This window comes from Oncorhynchus gorbuscha, linkage group LG23, assembly GCF_021184085.1.
Source record: "Oncorhynchus gorbuscha isolate QuinsamMale2020 ecotype Even-year linkage group LG23, OgorEven_v1.0, whole genome shotgun sequence".
Taxonomy (NCBI): Eukaryota; Metazoa; Chordata; class Actinopteri; order Salmoniformes; family Salmonidae; genus Oncorhynchus; species Oncorhynchus gorbuscha.
Window position 1 is genome coordinate 61,245,039 of NC_060195.1, and position 21,914 is coordinate 61,266,952.

Genomic DNA, 21,914 nt, shown 5'->3' on the forward strand with positions numbered 1-21,914 from the left:
ACACACACACACACACACACACACACACACACACACACACACACACACACACACACACACACACACACACACAGGATAGGGATGAAGAGGGAGTTAAAGACAGGAGGGGAGAGGTGAGTGACTGACTGGCTTTAAGGTAGGTTGGGGTAATCAAGGACTGCTTAATGAGGTTAACAGAGTGACAGATGGCATTAGTGACACACAGACACACACCCCTCCCCTCAGGCCAGGATTAGTGTGTGTCATATCGTGGCTGGAGATGGGAGTGTGAAATTGGAGCGATAAGGTATTTAACATTTAAACACTCTAGACCTCCCCTTCTTTCCTCTCCTCTCCTCTCCTCTCCTTCCTTCCTTCCTTCCTTCCTTCCTTCCTTCCTTCCTTCCTTCCTTCCTTCCTTCCTTCCTTCCTTCCTTCCTTCCGTAGTATTACCACTAGTCTGTCCGTGTCATGGAAAAGGTAGGACATGGTGAGTGTGTTTAAACACTGTTCTATAAGATACTACATACTTACTTAACAAGGGGATGATCCCCTAAACCAATCCGATAAGACAGTCTGTCTGCCCCCTCGCCAGCACCCACCTAACCTTATTACCGAAATAACCTCAAGAGGTAATAGTCAAGTCTAGTCCAAACAAAGAAGAGACAGAGAGAGTGGCAGAAAGAGAGAAGAGCCCTACAGGCATAAATACCATTTAGACACTTTGCATATCTGCTTGTTAGACAGACAGACAGACAGACAGACAGACAGACAGACAGACAGACAGACAGACAGACAGACAGACAGACAGACAGACAGACAGACAGACAGACAGACAGACAGACAGACAGACAGACAGACAGACAGACAGACAGACAGACAGACAGACAGACAGACAGACAGACAGACAGACAGACAGACAGACAGACGAGTCAACAGCCATCCGGCCTAGTGCTTTCTGGGCCCGGCGAGAAGCCTGGGGCTGGATTAGAGAACTTATCAGGGGACTGAGTGTTTTCCCTGGGGAGAGGGAGGGGAAGGATGAGTGATGTGAGCGCGTGTGTGTCGGGGGTCTCTGCCAAACATGGGCCACCTGTTTAAAGTAGGCCAAGGGGCTAATGAGCCACGCCTGGGGGAGTGTGAGGGAGGGGGAAACCACAGATTCCTAGGAAAAAGGGAAAGACAGGAGAAGAGAGAGGGGAATAATGAAATATTGTGCAACAGGGGCAACAACAGTCTTTCTTGTACAGAGCGGTGTGTGTGTTCCCCCACATAAAGGGCAGGGTGAAAGAGGCCTTTTGTCTGAGAGTGTAACTTGAGCTCCAGGCGTCACACAGACGTGCATACGCATACGAACACATTAACACGCAAAGGTGACCAACATAATGAGTGAATTGGGAAGTCCGTTTTTTTTTTTACCCAACATTTTTCCAACACGTATGAACGCACGCAAGCTACACACACACACACCCACACACTGATGGCAGCTGCAAACGCAGAGATTAAGGCCAGTGTGACGGACATGCTTATGGCTCCAGCTCAGAAAGAGAGAGGGAGGAAATAGAGAGAGAGAAAACTAAAAGATAATATGAAGTGAAAATGTGCATCTGCTCATTAAAGCCACACTCTGTAAGCAGGCCAGCATCAAACCGAAGGATAAACTTCATTGAAATAACTGGTCAACTTAGACTGTGGCTTTTACATTGTAAAGGAAGACAGTTGCATGTCCAGGCTTTCTGTCGGTGTTTAAACCCCTACTTTACTTTATGGATCTGAACACTGCTAGGGGCAATTTCAGTTCCCCTGTTCCCCCCCCCCCTGTCTATCTCTTTCTATTCCTCCTCTCCCTATCATGCTATCAAAGAAAGAAGAGGAATGAGAAAAGGGGAGGGAAGAGGAGAGAGAAAGAGATGGGCTGAGTGTCTTTGTGTGATCAGTTCATTGATATGACATGTTGATTATCTCTGCTCAGACGAGAGGCTGCATCTCTCCACCCTCCCCCCTCTTTAATCCCTGCGACATCTCACCCCCCTAATCAACCCTTCACCTCTCATCCCTCCCCTGATCCAGACAGATGCTCCCCTGTGATGCCCTCCTATGTGTGTGTGTGTGTGTGTGTGTGTGTGTGTGTGTGTGTGTGTGTGTGTGTGTGTGTGTGTGTGTGTGTGTGTGTGTGTGTCCATCCTAGGCAGATGCTCCCCTGTGATGCCCTCCTGTGTGTGTGTGTGTCCATCCTAGGCAGATGCTCCCCTGTGATGTGTGTGTGTGTGTGTGTGTGTGTGTGTGTGTGTGTGTGTGTGTGTGTGTGTGTGTGTGTGTGTGTGTGTGTGTGTGTGTGTGTGTGTGTGTGTGTGTGTGTGTGTCTGTGTGTGTGTGTGTGTGTGTGTGTCCATCCTAGGCAGACGCTCCCCCTGTGATCCCAATCCCAGATCAGATGCACTGGAATTCCGAGCCGGCCCAGCTGTCGTCTTGGCAGTGCTCGTGATTGTCTGATTACCATGGCCAATCGAGACACACACACACACACACACACACACACACACACACACACACACACACACACACACACACACACACACACACACACACACACACACACACACACACACACACACACACACACACACACACACACACACACACACACACACCATTTATTTTCGTGAAATCTCAGAACATTTAGGAGTGTAGAAATATTTGACATTTAAAATCCTATTTTCCCTAACCCCTAACCCTAATCTTATCCCCCAAAACCAGAACCCTGAAGCTTAATATAGCATTTGAACAAATCCAGGACCTGAAAAAAAGTCCTGACTTTTCAAAACAGTTCTTGTTTTCTTATCTTATCAGGACATTCAGGTGAATTAATAGGACATTGGGATCATGATAGGAAACACAAACAACTCCTCAGAGCAGAAATACAGACTGTTGAGGGAAAAGAGAAAGAGATCCTCAACTCCCTCATCTTATGCTCCTCTGGTCCTAAGACCAGACTTACCCATCTTACTGCACTCAACCATGGTGTGTTTGTGCGTGTGTATGTGTGTGAAGCTCTCCAGACCCGACCAGCCCCAGGGAACCGAATTCCACTAATGAGGGAGGAATCAGAGAGAATCCAAGGAATCTTAAACAAATCCCAGATAAGACCCTGTGTGTGTGTGTGGCTGTAAACCCCCCACACTGAGTCAAGGCCTGCATTCTCAACTAGCCTTCTACTATACTCTCTCTCTCTGTGTGTGTGTGTGTGTGTGTGTGTGTGTGTGTGTGTGTGTGTGTGTGTGTGTGTGTGTGTGTGTGTGTGTGTGTGTGTGTGTGTGTGTGTGTGTGTGTGTGTGTGTGTGTGTGTGTGTGTGTGTGTGTGTAGACGTTAAACATTAACGCAGCAGAATACTCAGACTTCAGACCCGCCGGCAGATCCCCATCTCACCTACACTGTCTGTCTGTCTGTCTGTCTGTCTGTCTGTCTGTCTGTCTGTCTGTCTGTCTGTCTGTCTGTCTGTCTGTCTGTCTGTCTGTCTGTCTGTCTGTCTGTCTGTCTGTCTGTCTGTCTGTCTGTCTGTCTGTCTGTCTGTCTGTCTGTCTGTCTGTCTGTCTGTCTGTCTGTCTGTCTGTCTGTCTGTCTGTCTGTCTGTCTAACAGAGCGTTTATCAGTTCTGCCCTTTGGAGTGGTTGCTGTGGGTTACTGATTAATCTTTGATAAGATAAGAGATAGGGAAGCAGAGAGAGACAGAGAAAGAGAAAGAGAGAGAAAGAGAGAGAGAGAGGAGAGAGAGAGACAGAGAGAGAGAGAGAGAGAGAGAAAGAGAGACAGAGAGAGAGAGAGAAACTGAGTGTCTTGTTGGGCTTGGGTTCTATAATGATAGATTTTACACTCATTGTCATTGACTGCAGACAACTTGTCTCTGGAGCACCATGAGTCTGGCAAGTGAGATGATCAGACAAGTCATTTCTCTGACAGGGCTCAACGTGAGTTTCTCAATACAGAGTGTTGTATAACTGTCTAGACCCCTGGAAGGTCCAATAAAAGTCCAATAAAAGGGGATAAGACCTCAGAGTTGGCTCAACGTCTCCTTGTCTGTACTTCTAATTTTACCTTTATTTAAGAAGGCTAGTCAGTTAAGACCATATTCTCATTTTCAATGATGGCCTAGTGGGTCTAACTGCCTTGTTCAGGGGCAGAACAACATATTTGTACTTTGTCAGCTCTGGGATTTGAACTTGCAACCTTTCAGTTGCTAGTCCAATGCTCTAACCACTAGGCTACCCTGCCACCCCAAAGAGGGCAACGTGTCCCTACTGAAACCTGACTGTCAGCACACTGCTCTATTGGGGGGGGGGGGGGGGTTTCAGAGCGACACAGGGGGAATGTGATCCGGTTGTCAGTGGATACCAACGTTGTCGCAGAGCGGCAGAATGATGTCACACAAACCCAGTCCTTATTGTTGATGTGGTCCAGCTGTCATCAAGCTCTCATATCCTCCCTCCCTACCTCCTCTCCTGTATGTGGGCACACATTCTGGAGACTGCATTCTGTCTAGGCATGAGGCATCAAGACTCAACCTGGCTTACCTGATACGGAGGTCAGGTCGCTTCTGCTCTTGTATTATGAAGCCAGGATAGTAGGCTGCAGAATAACCATTTGAGTGTGAGTACGTTTAAATTAAAGATGACATTTTTTTTAAATCGTCAACTGCACACAAGAGCCAACCGAAACTTAGACATCCGCTTGTACCTCCCGTTTTCGAGGGGTTGGTTCACGAGGGGCTGGTTCACGAGGGGCTGCCACAGTGGACGTCTGGGGAGGTGTTGTTGTCCGGGGTTAACTGTCTTCCTTGAAGGAAGAACGACAGATCTTTCACTTCGTCGGTTTGGGGATTTGAACTGGCAACCTTTCAGGTTACTGGCCCGACGCTGCAACCAATAGGCCAGCTGCTGTGTTGAATTCTAGATGTGTGTCTATTGTCAGATCCTTTCTGTGATCATCAGTCACACACAAAAGGGTTACCCTCGTTGTGGCGATTAACATTCCACACTGGGGGAGGTGATGAAACAATCCTTTCTCTAGTGACTTTCTCTCTCTTTCTCCTCTCTCTTTATTCCCCACCCTCTCCCTCCCCATCTCCTCTTCTCCCATCTCTCTCCCCCTCCCTCCCTCCCAGTGTTCTGACGAGTGCAGTATTGGGGACTGTAGTTGTGTCTGTAGTAAGGCTTGTCATTCTGGTTAGCTGTGTCTAGGCATGATGAGACTGGCCCTGGGCTTATATCAACATCACTGACTGACTCCTCAAACAAATCTGGAGACACACACAGTCTCACCCTCTCTCGCACGCACGCACGCACGCACGCACGCACGCACACGCACACACACACACACACACACACACACACACACACACACACACACACACACACACACACACACACACACACACACACACACACACACACACACACACACACACACACACACACACACACACACACATGACATTTAACATGCACAAGTCAGGACACAGGCTTATTAATGAGAACAGGTCAAATCAAACACAAAATAAACAATTATTTATAAAACACACACACACCCTCAAATGAACTATAGGCAAAAGGCATTGTGGTTGACCGAGATTAGAAAGCTCTCTTCAGGCACTGTTGACTGACATTTACATGAAGCAAATAGGGTGAAGGAGAAAAACACAGGAATGAAGGAGAGACCAAAGAGCTCATGACAGGGAGGAGACAACGGGCCATATGAGAGACCGAACGCAAGCAACACATAACACAGTGACATCACTACATGAATCACACACACACACATTTTCATATGACTCACGCACACAAAAACATCATACTCGTCAAGAACTTCCAGCCTTTTTCATTACAGAGTTTGTGTGTGTGTGTGTGTGTGTGTGTGTGTGTGTGTGTGTGTGTGTGTGTGTGTGTGTGTGTGTGTGTGTGTGTGTGTGTGTGTGTGTGTGTGTGTGTGTGTGTGTGTGTGTGTGTGTGTGTGTGTCGGTCTCAGAAAGTGCTGACTGTTAAGAGTCAGATGTTATGGAGAAGAGAGGAGATGTAATGTAGCATCCCTCTCTCTGCCTCCTCCGCTCGATCTCCCCCTTCCTCCTTCTCCAGATAGATCTTTTGTCTGTCATGGCTGGGAAGCTGCTATTTTTCAGGTCACTGGGTATTGCTACTCAGCAGGGGTCCACACACACACACACACACACACACACACACACACACACACACACACACACACACACACACACACACACACACACACACACACACACACACACACACACACACACACACACACACACACACACACACACACACACACACACACCCTCCAGGTGGGGCGAGGGATTATCGAGACAGCCCTTTGTGTCATCTGATGAGGAGAAAAGAAAGAGAGAGTAGATGAAGAAAGAGAGAAGAGGAGGAGGAACAGACGGTGTGTGGAGGAGATCATTAGTTAGTGGGTGTGAGTGTTTGAGAAGCACAAAAATTACGACCATGTGCCCAATCATCAGGTACGGACATGTGTGTGTGTGTGTGTGTGTGTGTGTACACGTACGGGAGTAGGTTCAGACTACATTGTGTGTGGTTGAGTGAGTGTGTGAGTGTGTGTTTATAAACTCTGCTTTGTGACTCAGAGGTCCCCTGTGGTCAAGAAGCAGATCTTCTCTCTTCTGCACACATTATTTTCTTCTTCCCCTTTTCTCTTTTCATACACTCCCCCATCTTCCCCTTTTCTCTTTTCATACACTCCCCCATCTTCCCCTTTTCTCTTTTCATACACTCCCCCATCTTCCCCTTTTCTCTTTTCATACACTCCCCGTCTTCCCCTTTTCTATTTTCATACACTCCCCCATCTTCCCCTTTTCTCTTTTCATACACTCCCCCATCTTCCCCTTTTCTCTTTTCATACACTCCCCCATCTTCCCCTTTTCTCTTTTCATACACTCCCCCGTCTTCCCCTTTTCTATTTTCGTACACTCCCCCATCTTCCCCTTTTCTCTTTTCATACACTCCCCCATCTTTCCCTTTTCTCTTTTCATACACTCCCCCGTCTTCCCCTTTTCTATTTTCATACACTCCCCCATCTTCCCCTTTTCTCTTTTCATACACTCCCCGTCTTCCCCTTTTCTCTTTTCATACACTCCCCATCTTCCCCTTTTCTCTTTTCATACACTCCCCCATCTTCCCCCTTTCTCTTTTCATACACTTCCCCATCTTCCCCTTTTCTCTTTTCATACACTCCCCCGTCTTCCCCTTTTCTCTTTTCATACACTCCCCGTCTTCCCCTTTTCTATTTTCATACACTCCCCCATCTTCCCCTTTTCTCTTTTCATACACTCTCCCACTCTCTTTCCCCCCCTCTCTTTTAGTCTAGTCTGAATAGGCTGTGTCAGTGATGAGTGACTGGTGAATGGCGCTTGTGTGTGTGTGTGTGTGTGTGTCTTTGAAGTCAAGAGTCAGAGTAGAAGCAGTGAAGCGAGAGAGAAGGGAGGTGAGTGGAGTGGTAGGGGAAACACACAGACACGCATGCATGCACGCACACACAAACGTACCCACATTCAGTGTCCTTCCTTGCTTCTACCCATGATGCAAATCTCCAGTGCTCTGTGATGCAGAGCTTAGTGTGTGTGTGTGTGTGTGTGTGTGTGTGTGTGTGTGTGTGTGTGTGTGTGTGTGTGTGTGTGTGTGTGTGTGTGTGTGTGTGTGTGTGTGTGTGTGTGTGTGTGTGTGTGTGTGTGTGTGTGTGTGTGTGTGTGTGTGTACTACATGACCAAAAATATGTGGACATCTGTTCATTGAACATCTCATTCTAAACTCATGGGCATTAATATGGAGTTGGTCCCCCCTTTGCTACTATAACAGACTCCACTCATCTGGGAAGGCTTTCTACTAGATGTTGGAACGTTGCGGGGACAGATGATTTTTACTCGCTACACGCTTCAGCACTCAGCGGTCCTGTTCTGTGAGATTGTGTGGCCTACCACTTTGCGGCTAAGCCATTGTTGCTCCGAGACATTTCCACTTCACAAAACCAACACTTACAGTTGACTGGGGCAGTTCTAGTAGTGCAGAAATTTGATGAACTGACTTGTTGGAAAGGTGGCATCCTATGACGGTGCCACGTTTAAAGTCACTGAGCTCTTCAGTAAGACCATTCTACTGCCAATGTTTGTCTATGGTGATTGCATGGCTGTGTGCTCGATTTTATACACCTGTCAGCAATGGGTGTGGCTGAAATAGCCAAATACACTAATTTGAAGGGGTGTCCAATACTTCTATTTCAAACTCAGATAAGCACTTCCTGACCCCGATGCATCATTTCTCCTCTGCGCAGAAAACTGGCACACAGGAAACAGATACGTGTGTCTGTGACACAGTCTGGAATTTGCATCTTCCCACAATTCAATTAGCATGCCTGTCAGACCATGGACTCTGTTCACATTCTTCCCCTAACCGCCACACACGCACACACGCACACACACACACACACACACACAAAATAAATGTCCTCTTCTTGCTAATCAGTCACTGGCCAGCAGTGGTGGCCGGTGCCATTTAAGATGAGGGAGGATTACTTTTTTTTTGTTATAAACATGACCTTATTTCTATTACAGCATGTTGGATGACTGTCATTCATATTCCATTCACCCAGTTCAATGTAACATTGATAGGTTTAGGCTACGACACGATGCAAATTTTCCCTGTACCCATCATGGGGTTGCTATAACCTAGTCTATGATTTAACGTTGACAACGTAGGTGCACAGGTCGAGAGAATCTTCCGTAATCAAGGTGACAGGCAGTGAGGCATTCAATACCTCCTTGCACACTCTTGCCTGCATCTAGCGGATCTAGAGTGTAATCATTAGTCCAACAGTTGCAAAAAGAGAGATTCTATCGGACAAATTCAGGTATGTTTATCCGCATTTCATGCCGTTTGCTTCCATTTAGGAAACATTTGAACAAAATCGGTGTAATGAATGGCATTCTCTCAACCAGCTTCATGAGGAATGCTTTCTTGAAGGAGTTCCCACATACGCTGAGCACTTGTTGGCTGCTTTTCCTTCAATTTGCGGTCCAACTCATCCCAAAACATCTCAATTGGGTTGAGGTCGGCTGATTGTGGAGGCCGGGTCATCTGATGCAGCCCTCCATCACTCTCCTTCTTGTTCAAATAGCCCTTACACAGCCTGGAGGTGTGTTGTGTCATTGTCCTGTTGAAAAACAAATGATAGTGGGACTAACCAGATCACAAACCAGATCAGATGTTGTATCGCTGCAGAATGCTGTGGTAGCCATGCTGGTTAAGTGTGCCTTGAATTCTAAATAAATCACTGACAGTCTCATCAGCAAAGCTCCCCCACACTATCACACCTGCGGATATCATCCATTCAGCTACTCTGTGTCTCACAAAGACACAGCGGTCAGAACAGCAACAAAAAAATCACACATTTTGACTCGTCAGACCAAAGGACTGATTTCTATTGCTCATGTTTCTTGGCCAAAGCAAGCCTCTTATTAGCATTATTGGTGTCCTCTAGTAGTGAATTCTTTGCAGCAATTTGACCATGAAGGTCTGATTCAAGCAGTCTCCTCTTGATCAGTTGATGTTGAGATGTGTCTATTACTTGAACTCTGTGAAGCATTTATTTGGGCTGCAATCTGAGGTGCAGTTAACTCTAATGAACTTATCCTCTGCAGCAGAGGTAACTCTGGGTCCTCCTTTCCTGTGGCGGTCCACATGAGAGCCAGTTTCATCATAGAGCTTAAATGGTTTTTGCGACTGCACTTAAAGTTCTTCAAACTTTTCCAGATTGACTGACCTTCACGTTTTAAAGTAATGGTGGAATTTCATTTCTCTTTGCTTATTTGAGCTGTTCCTGCCATAATATGGACTTGGTCGTTGACCAAATAGGGCTATCTTCTGTACAGCCACCCTACCTTGTCACAACACAACTGACTGGCTTAAACACATTACGATGGAAAGACATTCCACAAATTAACAAGGCACACCTGTTAACTGAAATGTATTCCAGGTGACTACCTCATGAAGCTGGTTGAGAGAATGCCCAGAGTGTGCAAAGCAACAACAACAAAAAATACAGTTGAAGTCGGAAGTTTACGTACACTTAGGTTGGAGTCTTTAAATCTCGTTTTTCAACCACTCCACAAATTTCTTGTTAACAAACTATAGTTTTGGCAAGTCGGTTAGGACATCTACTTAGTGCATGACACAAGTACTTTCTCCAACAATTGTTTACAGACAGATTATTTCACTTATAATTCACTGTATCACAATTCCAGTGGGTCAGAAGTTTACATACACTAAGTTGACTGTGCCTTAAACAGCACGGAGAATTCCAGAAAATTATGTCATGGCTTTAGAAGCTTCTGATGGGTTACTTGACATCATTTGAGTCAATTGGAGGTGTACCTGTGGATGTATTTCAAGGCCTAACTTCAAACTCAGTGCCTCTTTGCTTGACATCATGGGAAAATCAAAAGAAATCAGCCAAGACCTCTGGAAAGCAATTGTGGACCTCCACAAGTCTGGTTCATCATTGGGAGCAATTTCCAAACGCCTGAAGGTGCCACGTTCATCTGTACAAAGAATAGTACGCAAGTATGAACACTATGGGACCAATCAGTCGTCATACCACTCAGGAAGGAGATGTGTTCTGTCTCCTAGAGATGAATGTACTTTGGTGTGAAAAGTGCAAATCAATCCCAGAACAACAGCAAAGGACCTTGTGAAGATGCTGGAGGAAACAGGTACAAAAGTATCTATATCCACAGTAAAACGAGTCCTATATCGACATAACCTGAAAGGCCGCTCAGCAAGGAAGAAGCTACTGCTCCACAACCGCCATAAAAAAGCCAGACTAAGGTTTACAACTGCACATGGAGACAAAGATTGTACTTTTAGGAGAAATGTTCTATGGTCTGATGAAAAAAAAATAGAACTGTTTGGCTATAATGACCATCGTTATATTTGGAGGAAAAGGGGGAGGCTTGCAAGCTGGAGAACACCATCTCATCCGTGAATCAGAGGGATGGCAGCATCATGTTGTGGGGGTGCTTTGCTGAGAGAAGGGACTGGTGCACTTCTCAGCAAGGAAGAAGCCACTGTTCCAAAACCGTCATAAAAAAAAGTGAGACTACGGTTTGCAACTGCACATGGGGACAAATATCATACTTTTTGGAGAAATGTCCTATGGTCTGATGAAAAAAAAAATAAAGCCTGTTTGGCCGTAATGACCATCGTTATGTTTGGAGGAAAAAGGGGGAGGCTTGCAAGTCAAAGAACACCATCCCATCTGTGAAGCACGGGGGGTGGCAGCGTCATGTTGTGGGGGTGCTTTGCTGCAGTAGGGACTGGTGCACTTCACAAAATAGATGGCATCATGAGGTAGGGAAATTATGTGGATATATTGAAGCAACATCTCAAGACATCAGTCAAGAAGTTAAAGCTTTGTCGCACATGGGTCTTCCAAATGGACAATGACCCCAAGCATACTTCCAAAGTTGTGGCAAAATGGCTTAAGGACAACAAAGTCAAGGTATTGGAGTGGCCAACACAAAGCACTGATCCTCAATCCTATAGAAAATGTGTGGGCAGAACTGAAAAAGCATGTGTGAGCAAGGAGGCCTACAAACCTGACTCAGTTACACCAGCTGTGTCAGGAGGAATGGGCCAAAAGTCACCCAACTTATTGTGGGAAGCTTGTGGAAGGACATTTGACCCAATTGACTTTTCATTCTTAAAATAAAATAGTGATCCTAACTGACCTAAAATTGAATGTTTACTAGGATTAAATGTCAGGAATTGTGAAAAACTGAGTTTAAATGTATTTGGCTGGGGCGACTTCAACTGTATATATATGTATATATTTATATATATATATAAATATTTGTTTTTTTTTTCTAAATTTTGGTTCATTGCAAAGCTGACATCAAGGCAAAGGGTGACTACTTGGAAGAATCTAAACTATATTTTGGTTAACACGTTTTGGGTTAGTACATGTTTCCATATGTGTTATTTCATAGTTTTGATGTCTTCACTGTTATTCTACAATGTGGAAAATAGTCCAAATAAAGAAAAGCCCTGGAATGAGTAGGTGTGTCCAAACTTTTGACTGGTACTGTATGTAATTCCTTTTTGCATCTATTTACACACTCTCCTCCTCTCACCTTTTCCCTTCGCTTGTGGACTTCAGTGCACAACACATCAGATGTCTGTGACCAGGCGATAAAAACCTTTCCAAACCAAACCTTCATATCATGACTGCTAACCTCACACAAAATACATTGTTGTCATGTCATAGTCAACATAGTTACTAGGACTAACGTGCTAGTCACCCGCTACAATCATGCAGTACAGTGTACAGTCAGCTGCAAGCAGTTACACAGGCGGGCCTCGTGGCAATAAATTAATAATTGACTTGGAAGAGTTCCAGTGTTGGATAGCCATAGCCAGCTAGCTAACAAAGCAACACTCTCTGTTTGAGCCAGGTGTTGGGAGTTGGCTAAACTAGCCACCTGCATTTGATGCTAGCTTAGTAAGTGAAACAAAAAAATACTAAGAAATACAGCTCTCTCACTCTTCTCTTAAACTATTTTCTTTCTCTTTGAGTTAACTACTCACCACATGTTATGCACTGCAGTGCTAGCTAGCTGTAGCTTATGCTTTCAGTACTGTATTCATTCTCTGATCAATTGATTGGGTGGACAGCATGTTTAGTTAATTGCTGAAAGAGCTCTGATACTGTAGGTTGGAGGACATCCTCTGGAAGTTGTCATAATTACTGTGTAAGTCTATAGAAGGGGGTGATAACCATTAATGTACCCAGAGGAGGACCGAAGCTAGCTGTCCTCTGGCTGCACCATGGTGCTACCCAACAGAGTGCTGCTGAGGCTACTGTAGACCTTCATTGCAAAACAGTGAGTTTTAATCAATTATTTGCTAATGTGAATATATTTAGTATAATTTTAACTAAAAAGGATAACTTTTGTAATGTTTCACTATTTTTATGAAATTCACTGAAGAGGATGGTCCTCCCCTTCCTCATTGGAGGAGCCTCCACTGCTGCCCAGCTAACGCTATGCTAAATGCTAGGCTAATTAATAGGCTGTAATCATGTTCCCATTTCAAGCATAGCGGCCTTTACTAACAACCATAGAAATGCTGGCTAATTGCTAATCAGTGAGTGCACGGCTAATTGTTCTGTGGGCTGAGAAATCCCTTAGGAGAGAAAGAGCAGGGTTGCGTTCAGCATTGTGGAATGTTCTGATCGAAATACATTGAGTAGAACAGGCCTAGATGAAGCCCAATGGTGCAGTATGTAACATGTCCTTCAATCCCCTTACTAACAACTTGTTGTGTGAGATAACACCACAGAGAAAACCTCTCACCTCACAGTGTGTGTGTTTGTTTTTAACCAGAAGACCCCACAAGAATAGCAAACAAACATTTTGTCAGCCCCCACAAGGTCAAATGCTATTTCTAGGGGGTTTAGGGTTAAGGTTCAAATTATTGTTAGAATATGCTTTAGGAGCTAGCGTTAGCAGCTAGGGTAAGGAGTTAGGGTTAGGTTTAAGGTTAGATTTTGAGGTTAAGGGTAGGGAAAATAGGATTTTGAATGGGACTGAACTATGTATCCCCACAAGGTTAGTTATACAAGACTACAGTTGAAGTAGGAAGTTTACATACACCTAGGCCAAATACATAAAACTCAGTTTTTCACAATTCCTGACATTTAATCCTAGTAAAAATTCCCTGTCTTAGTTCAGTCAGGATCAACACTTTATTTTAAGAATGTGAAATTGTAGAATAATAGTAGAGAGAATGATTTATTTCAGCTTTTATTTCTTTCATCACATTCCCAGTGGGTCAGAAGTTCACATACACTCAATTAGTATTTCGTAACATTGCCTTTAAATAGATTAACTTGGGTCAAATGTTTTGGGTAGCCTTCCACAAGCTTCCCACAATAAGTTGGGTGAATTTTGGTCCATTCCTCCTGGCAGAGATGGTGTAACTGAGTCAGGTTTGTAGACCTCCTTACTCGCGCACGCTTTTTCAGTTGTGCCCACACATTCTCTATAGGATTGAGGTCAGTGCTTCGTGGCCACTCCAATACCTTGACTTTGTTGTCCTTAAGCCATTTTGCCACCATTTTGGAAGTATGCTTGGGGTCATTGTCCATTTGGAAGACCCATTTGCGACTAAGCTTTAACTTCTTGACTAATGTCTTGAGATGTTGCCTCAATATATCCACATCATTTTCCTACCTCATGATGCCATCTATTTTGTGAAGTGCACAGTCCCTCCTGTGGCAAAGCACCCCCACAATATGATGCTGCCACCCCGTGCTTCACAGATGGGATGGTGTTCGTCGGTTTGCAAACCTACCCATTTTTCCTCCAAACATAACGATGGTCATTACGGCCAAACAGGCTTTATTTATTTTTTCATCAGACCATAGGACATTTCTCCAAAAAGTATGATATTTGTCCCCATGTGCAGCTGCAAACTGTAGTGTGGCTTTTTTATGACGGTTTTGGAGCAGTGGCTTCTTCCTTGCTGAGAAGCCTTTCAGGTTGTCGATATAGGACTCGTTTTACTGTGGATATAGATACTTTTTTACCCGTTTCCTCCAGCATCTTCACAAGGTCCTTTGCTGTTGTTCTGGGATTGATTTGCACTTTTCGCACCAAAGTACGTTCATTTCTGGGAGACAGAATACGTCTCCTTCCTGAGCGGTATGACGGCTGATTGGTCCCATGGCGTTCATACTTTCGTACTATTCTTTGTACAGATGAACGTGGCACCTTCAGGCGTTCGGAAATTGCTTGCAATGATGAACCAGACTTCTGGAGGTCTACAATTTTCTTCCTGAGGTCTTGGCTGATTTCTTTTGATCTTCCCATGATGTCAAGTAAAGAGGCACTGAGTTTGAAGGTAGGCCTTGAAATACATCCACAGGTACACCTCCAATTGACTCAAACGATGTCAATTAGCCCATCAGAAGCTTCTAAAGCCAGTACATTATTTTCTGGAATTCTCCGTGCTGTTTAAAGGCAGTCAACTTAGTGTATGTAAATTCTGACCCACTGGAATTGTGATAGTGAATTATAAGGGTAATGATCTGTCTTGTAAACAATTATTGGAGAAAGTACTTGTGTCATGCACTAAGTAGATGTCCTAACCGACTTGCCAAAACTATAGTTTGTTAACAAGACATTTGTGGAGTGGTTGAAAAACGAGTTTTAATGACTCCAACCTAAGTGTATGTAAACTACCGACTTCCACTGTATGTTTGTTTGTGTGTCTGCTTGTGTGTGTATGTGTGTACACACACACACACAACGCAGCACTCTCTAACAGAGACATGACACCAAAAACACAGTGAGAATGAAGCAAACTGTGACAATTTCCACAGTGCAGGCTCTCCCTCTCTAATAATCTCTCCCCTGCTACCCATCTTTCTCTCTCTCCCCCGCCATCTCTCCCTCCCCCGTCTCCCTTCGCCAGTGTCTCTCTACCCGTGTTTCTCCCTCTATTTCAGCAGAAGTGACAGCCACACAGTCTCTCACAATGTTTTCACTATTCCGAACATACAGTGAGTGTACAAAACATTACGAACATCTTCCTAATATTGAGTTGCAGCCCCCTTTGCCTTCAGAACAGCCTAAATGTGTCGGGGCATGGACTCTACAAGGTGTGGAAAGCTTTCCACAGGGATGCTGGCCCATGTTGACTCCAATACTTCCCACAGTTGTTTCAAGTTGGCTGGATGTCCTCTGGGTGGTGAACCATTCTTGACACACACACAAAACTGTTGAATGTGAAAAACTCAGCGTTACAGTTCTTGACACAAATCCGGTGCACTTGGCACCTACTACCGTACCCCGTTCAAAAGCACTTAAATCTTTTGCCTGGCCCATTCACCCTCTGAATGGCACACATACACATTCAATGTCTCAATTGTTTCAAGGCTTAAAAATCCTTATTTAACCTGTCTCCTCCCCTTCACCTACACGGACTGAAGTGGATTTAACAAGTGACATCAATAAGGGATCATAGCTGGTCTGTCATGGAAAGAGCATGTGTTTTATGTTTTGTACACTCAGTGTAGATTTTGTGTGTGAGTTTGCACACGTGCGTGTTTGTCACCTGTTTGAAAACATCTGATTACTGCCTAAAAGCTTGCCTTGTATTCCACATGGAGAGAAAGAGAGCTAGAGAGAGAGAGAGAGAGAGAAAGAAAAAAAAGTGTAGAATGATGGAATTTTTTATAAGATTATTCATCTGGGAAAATGTGCACACAAATACGCAGACACACTGGTGTAGGGAAAGTGAGATTCCCGGTGTGGGAATGTGGTGTTGGGATTGTAGGGATGAAGGAGTAACCATCTTTGGAATATTGAGAAGGCCAAGATTAATCCCTGATAATCTGATTGGATTAAAACACAACGACCTGTCTGGTCAGTCACGCACCCGCACACAGTTCACCCTGCAGTGATCTACGTTGTGACGCTTAGACAGAGAGTGAACCAGGCAGATTGACAGGCATGCTAATTGAATCCTCCCCCTCCACAGCAACGAAACAAAACACTCTCCGCCTTCACTCTCACCATCCTCTTCTCCATCGTTTCACTCAAAAGCCCTACCATTTTCCCATGCCTCCCCTCATCCTCTTCTGTCCCTCGTTCCCATCTTCCTATGCCCTCCCCTCCTCGTACACTACCATACTCTTCTACTCTCTTCCTCCTCAACCCTTTCCATCCCCTCATCATCCTCCACCCCCCATCCTCTCCACTCCTCCACCCCCATCCTCTCCTCTCCTCTCCCCCCATCCTCTCCACTCCTCCACCCCCATCCTCTCCACTCCTCCACCCCCATCCTCTCCTCTTCCCCCCCCATCCTCTCCTCTCCTCTTCCCCCATCCTCTCCTCTCCTCTTCCCCCATCCTCTCCTCTCCTCTTCCCCCTCCTCCCATCCCCTCATCATCCTCCACCCCCCATCCTCTCCTCTCCTCTTCCCCCCATCCTCTCCTCTCCTCTTCCCCCTCCTCCCATTTGTAGACATTCATTAGGACAGACAGTTGTCCATTAGCTAAAACAGACATGTTGGAAATTGCAATAAATATTCCATGAAAAAAGACATTTTGCCTAATGTAGAAATCACGCTCTGACAAATAGAGAGAGAAATAGGGGGAAGAAAGAGAGATGGAGAGGGGGAAAGAGAGAGAGAGAGAGCGCGAGAGAGGACCAACAGCTATAAAGCCACCAAGCGGAAAGCATGCCTGCTGTTGGATTCGAAAATGACACCATGACAGAGCAAGATAGAGGGAGGAGGGAAAGAGCGAGAGATATGGCAAAAGAAAGAGGGAGAGAGGGAAAAATAGTGTTGAGGACACGAAGACACACGCACACACAAAGTAAACTGTGTAGAAACTGATGAGAGCAGATAAACATCCTCCCTCCAGCCTCCGGAGTAGCTAGACGCATCATCACCTCTGACCATCACAGAGCCTTGTGCCAGGAATACCAGCAGTACAGTGTATGTGTGTAACCAGTGGAAGTAATCACCAGGATTAGAGTGGAGTCAACCCCCGCAGGGGTCCTCTTACTTCAGCAAACATCCACCCACCCACACACCCACCCACCCACCCACCCACCCACCCCCACCCACACACACACACACACACACACACACACACACACACACACACACACACACACACACACACACACACACACACACACACACACACACACACACACACACACACACACACACACACACAGGAAAGAAGGGCAAGAGCCAAATCTTATCTCTGAATTAAAGTGATGATAGTTTTCTCTGGCAATCTGTCTAACAGTCTGCCTGCATAGTGATCCCTGAAGATAAAGGAGTAAGCTATGTAGCAATGAATTTCTGCATGCTAAGATCTGCTTTTCCAAAAGAAACGTTTTCTATCAGTAGAATCATCAATTTAGGCCTAACTGTAGTTGCAACATATCTGATCCAATGTTGATTCAGTGGTTTACAGTAATCAATGTTCAACACGTTTCACGCGTTTTACAAACCACTAAAACGAGGCATCAGTGTTCAATATGCTACAACTTTGAAGAAGGATCAAGACATACTATTTTAATACTGCTTAGTTTGACAGCATGATTCTCTTATGGCTAATTCGAGTTGACAGGTGGGTTACCCTATAAATCTATCCCTTCGGATATGATAAAAACAGAACTGCTCAACACAAATTCATATGACAGCCTGTCATTAAAACACTGTCAAACAAACTGCGACGGATCTGCTACTACAGTAAGTCCACACACAGAGAGAGAGAGGATCGTCCAGGCACGCTCCCTAATGGCGTGATCATACCACCCGATAATTAATGGTCTTCAATCTCCAACAATTGTCAATTGTCGGAGACCCACAGGCTGTGCACGCTTTGGATCCAGCCCAACACTAACACTCCTGATACAACCAGTCAACTTTCCTGTTTTATCTCACCTTTCATTTTTCATCCTGGTCTCCTTTTTATCTAGAACTCCAGGAACACAATTTTTTAGCTCGGTCCAGTCCGCGTGTAAGCCACAACTCCAACCGGTGGAGAACCGGGAGAATAACCAGGTCTCTTTTCGGTTGGGTCGATAACAGGTACACTTCTTCTGACCCGGTCTACAGTCACACGGAACCTCCAACCTCACATTCTGAACCAGGTGTCTCCCGAACGTTGTCCCTCCTGTCTTCTGAATGTGTAAAAACACGATAACGTCTTCTCCTTTGATTTCAAATTCCACCGTTCGCTCCAAATCCCGGACTGGGAAATAGTATTTCTTGACGTAGTGCGGGTCTGGGGAAGGGAAAATGTCCCCACCATCGTCCTCCTCAGTGAAATATCCGTGTGGTGAGCCGAAATTGATAACCCCAGGCGCGACGTATTGATATAAGATCAGCATAAAACAGACGGAGCCGACTACAATTAGGAGAAATTTGCTGCTCGCCTCAACCATGGTCCTTCCAATGCGGTGCAAACGTTACCATTTCCCGGTAAACCGACTCGAGGGGACCAGAACGGTGTAGCTAGAATTAATTCCTGTTGTTGTACTCTCTCTCCCCAAGCAAGCGGAACAGGACACGGTCATATCAATGGGGTAGGTTACAGAAGCGATTATGTGAATACAATGTAACTAAACTAAGCGTATTTACAGTGTACAAAGAGACCCCGTAAAATCCAGCGCAACAATGTGTGTTCTCCGTTTTCTCCCTTCCCTGTGTTGTTGCGATGCATGTGTGTTTAAAGTCCTCTTCGCTGCATTACTATTGAGCTATGTACCCAGGATCCTCAGCGAAATAACCCACCTTCTATCAGCACAACACACACATTCCCAGTTTCTCTCCCCCCTCACTACCCCCCACTACCCCCCCCTCTCCTCTCCACCCCACCCCCTCTCTCTCTCTCTCTCTCTCACACACACACACATAACAGGACGAATTGAAATATTGAGGAACAAGATCCGCATTGATTTCTACAGGTAGTCGTGTTCTACTATAGTTTAGCAACTTGTAGTTTATATACAGTTAAATTGAATATATTTAAGGGTCTAAAGAATGGTGCTGCTTTATTTAATACCTAAAGAGAACACAATTGTAATAGGTACTAATTATGTAATTACCATTTTACAATGTAATTTCTTCGTCGTTTATCAAGTAGAAAACAGACTGTAAAATAAAGTTTTACCTAACCCACCAGAGATGATTTTATGTTAAAACCAGCCGTAAACCACTTAGCAAATAGCAATGTAAGGTTAGAGTATTCAATTGTCCACAGCCAGTAGAAATGAGAAGTCAACAAACGAAAAAAGTGTCAGAGAGCAAAAGCAGAACATATTATTTTTTAAATATGTTTTATTAATTAACATAGACTATGCCTATTATAATTAGGCTGAACACCAAATAGGTTAAATCAAGCGACCTATTGATTCATTTAACCATGTGGTATTGTATTTTATAAAGCCTACCACTGAGGAAGGCTGGGGTGTATCCTGTTGTTTCCTGGATTGCCGTTATTAATAGCAAATACCTTTTTTTCGAGCCTACTCGACCACAAAAAGACTAACGAAATTTCACAGAAACATAGAACCCACCTCCCTGTGTAATATTTGGTACACGTACGGCGCTGTTTGCGTTTCTACTGCTAGAGGGAAGCGCTGAGCAGCGCTGGTCTTTTTCCCCCAGACCGAACAAGTTGTCAGACGCATAGTTAGGCCAAAATACTTCCCTCAGGCTATATTTTTATCGGACAAGTTTTGACTTATCAGATGTGAGATTGAGAAGAAGACATGTTTCAAGCTCTAGATGTGGAGATAAATGTTTGTGTTACAGCTGAGCTAACACTAGTTTTCTGTAGGCCCATCTTTCCCTTTCGGCAAGTAACCTAAAGCGAGACAGGTTAAATGCAGGTGCAGACTTTGCAGTGGAGTTGTTGAGATTAGACACAAATAGACTCTACACTTTCCATGGTGTTTTTCTGTCTGTGTGGTTGGAGGTTATAAACAATTAACCTAACCTTGATTAAGCTGAATTAATGTCTGGCTTTAAAGGCACAATTGTATGATTTTGATTGTCATTGTAATGTGCTGATTCTTTATTTCTGTCTCGTAAATCCTTTATTTTTACAAGATCACAGCACACCACAACTAGATGTGGGCTACACACGACACAGGCCTACAGTGCATTCGGAAAGTATTTAGACCCCTTGACTTTTTCCACATTTTGATACATTACAGCCTTATTACATTTAAAAAAAAATGTCTTATCAATCTACATACAATACCCTATTATGACAAAGCAAAAAGTGGTTTTTAGAAATTTTAGCAAAGGTCTTTAAAAAAAGAGGATATATTACATTTACTTAAGTGGAAATCTGTCCTTTGGTCTGATGAGTCCAAATTTTGGATTTTTGGTTCCGACCGCTGTGTCTTTGTGAGACGCAGAGTAGCTGAACGGATGATCTCCGCATGTGTGGTTCCCACCGTGAAGCACGGAGGAGGAGGTGTGATGGTGTGGGGGTACTTTGCTGGTGATTTATTTAGAATTCAATGCACACTTAACCAGCATGGCTACCACATCATTTTGCAGCGATACGCCATCCCATCTGGTTTGTGCTTAGTGGGACTATCATTTGTTTTTCAACAGGACAATGACCCAAAACACACCTCCAGGCTGTGTAAGGTCTATTTGACCAAGAAGGACAGCCGACAAGTGCTCAGCATATGTTGGAAGTCCTTCAGAACATTTGGGAAAGCATTCCAGGTGAAGCAGGATGAGAGAATGCCAATAGTGTGCAAAGCTGTAATCAAGGCAAAGGGTGGCTACTTTGAAGACTCTCAAATATAAAATAATATAACATTTTGATTTGTTTAACACTTTTTTTGGTTACTGCATGATTCCATATGTGTCATTTCATGTCAGGATTTGGCCAGGGTTGTTCCGGTTTTTGGTCACTAGATGCCCCCATTGTGCCTTTTGACCTTTTGTTTTCCCTTGATCCCCATTATTATTTGCACCTGTGCCTCGTTTCCCCTGATTGTATTTAAACCCTTTGTTTTCCTCTGTTCTTTGCTCTGTGTTTGTATGTTAGCACCCAGCCCAGTACTTTGTGAACTCTTGTTGATCCCGGTGGACTCTCTTGTGGAATTCTGTTTTTTTTTGTTCTTGTTTGTTTGTTTTTGAGTATCTTTTGAGGCTTTTTGTGCTTTACCTTCCACCTTGTGGATTTACCTTTTTTGTCTTGGAGGATTACCTTTGTTCTTGTGGAATTCCTTTTGAGGTTGTGGAGTTACATGTTTTCCTGAAGAACTTCACTTTTTACTTCATTAAATACACCGTCTCAA

At 44.5% G+C, this 21,914-nt stretch overlaps 1 protein-coding gene across 1 annotated transcript in view; it reads right to left on the minus strand.

Moving 5' to 3' along the window:
- Positions 1-19,381, minus strand: part of LOC124011244 (heparan-sulfate 6-O-sulfotransferase 1-A-like) — a 25,294-nt gene extending 5,913 nt beyond the window's left edge. The window contains exon 1 of the mRNA XM_046324405.1: positions 18,529-19,381. Coding sequence (XP_046180361.1) covers positions 18,529-19,031 — 503 coding nt within the window. The 5' untranslated portion in view covers positions 19,032-19,381. The remainder of the gene's footprint in view (positions 1-18,528) is intronic.
- Positions 19,382-21,914: the final 2,533 nt, after the last annotated feature.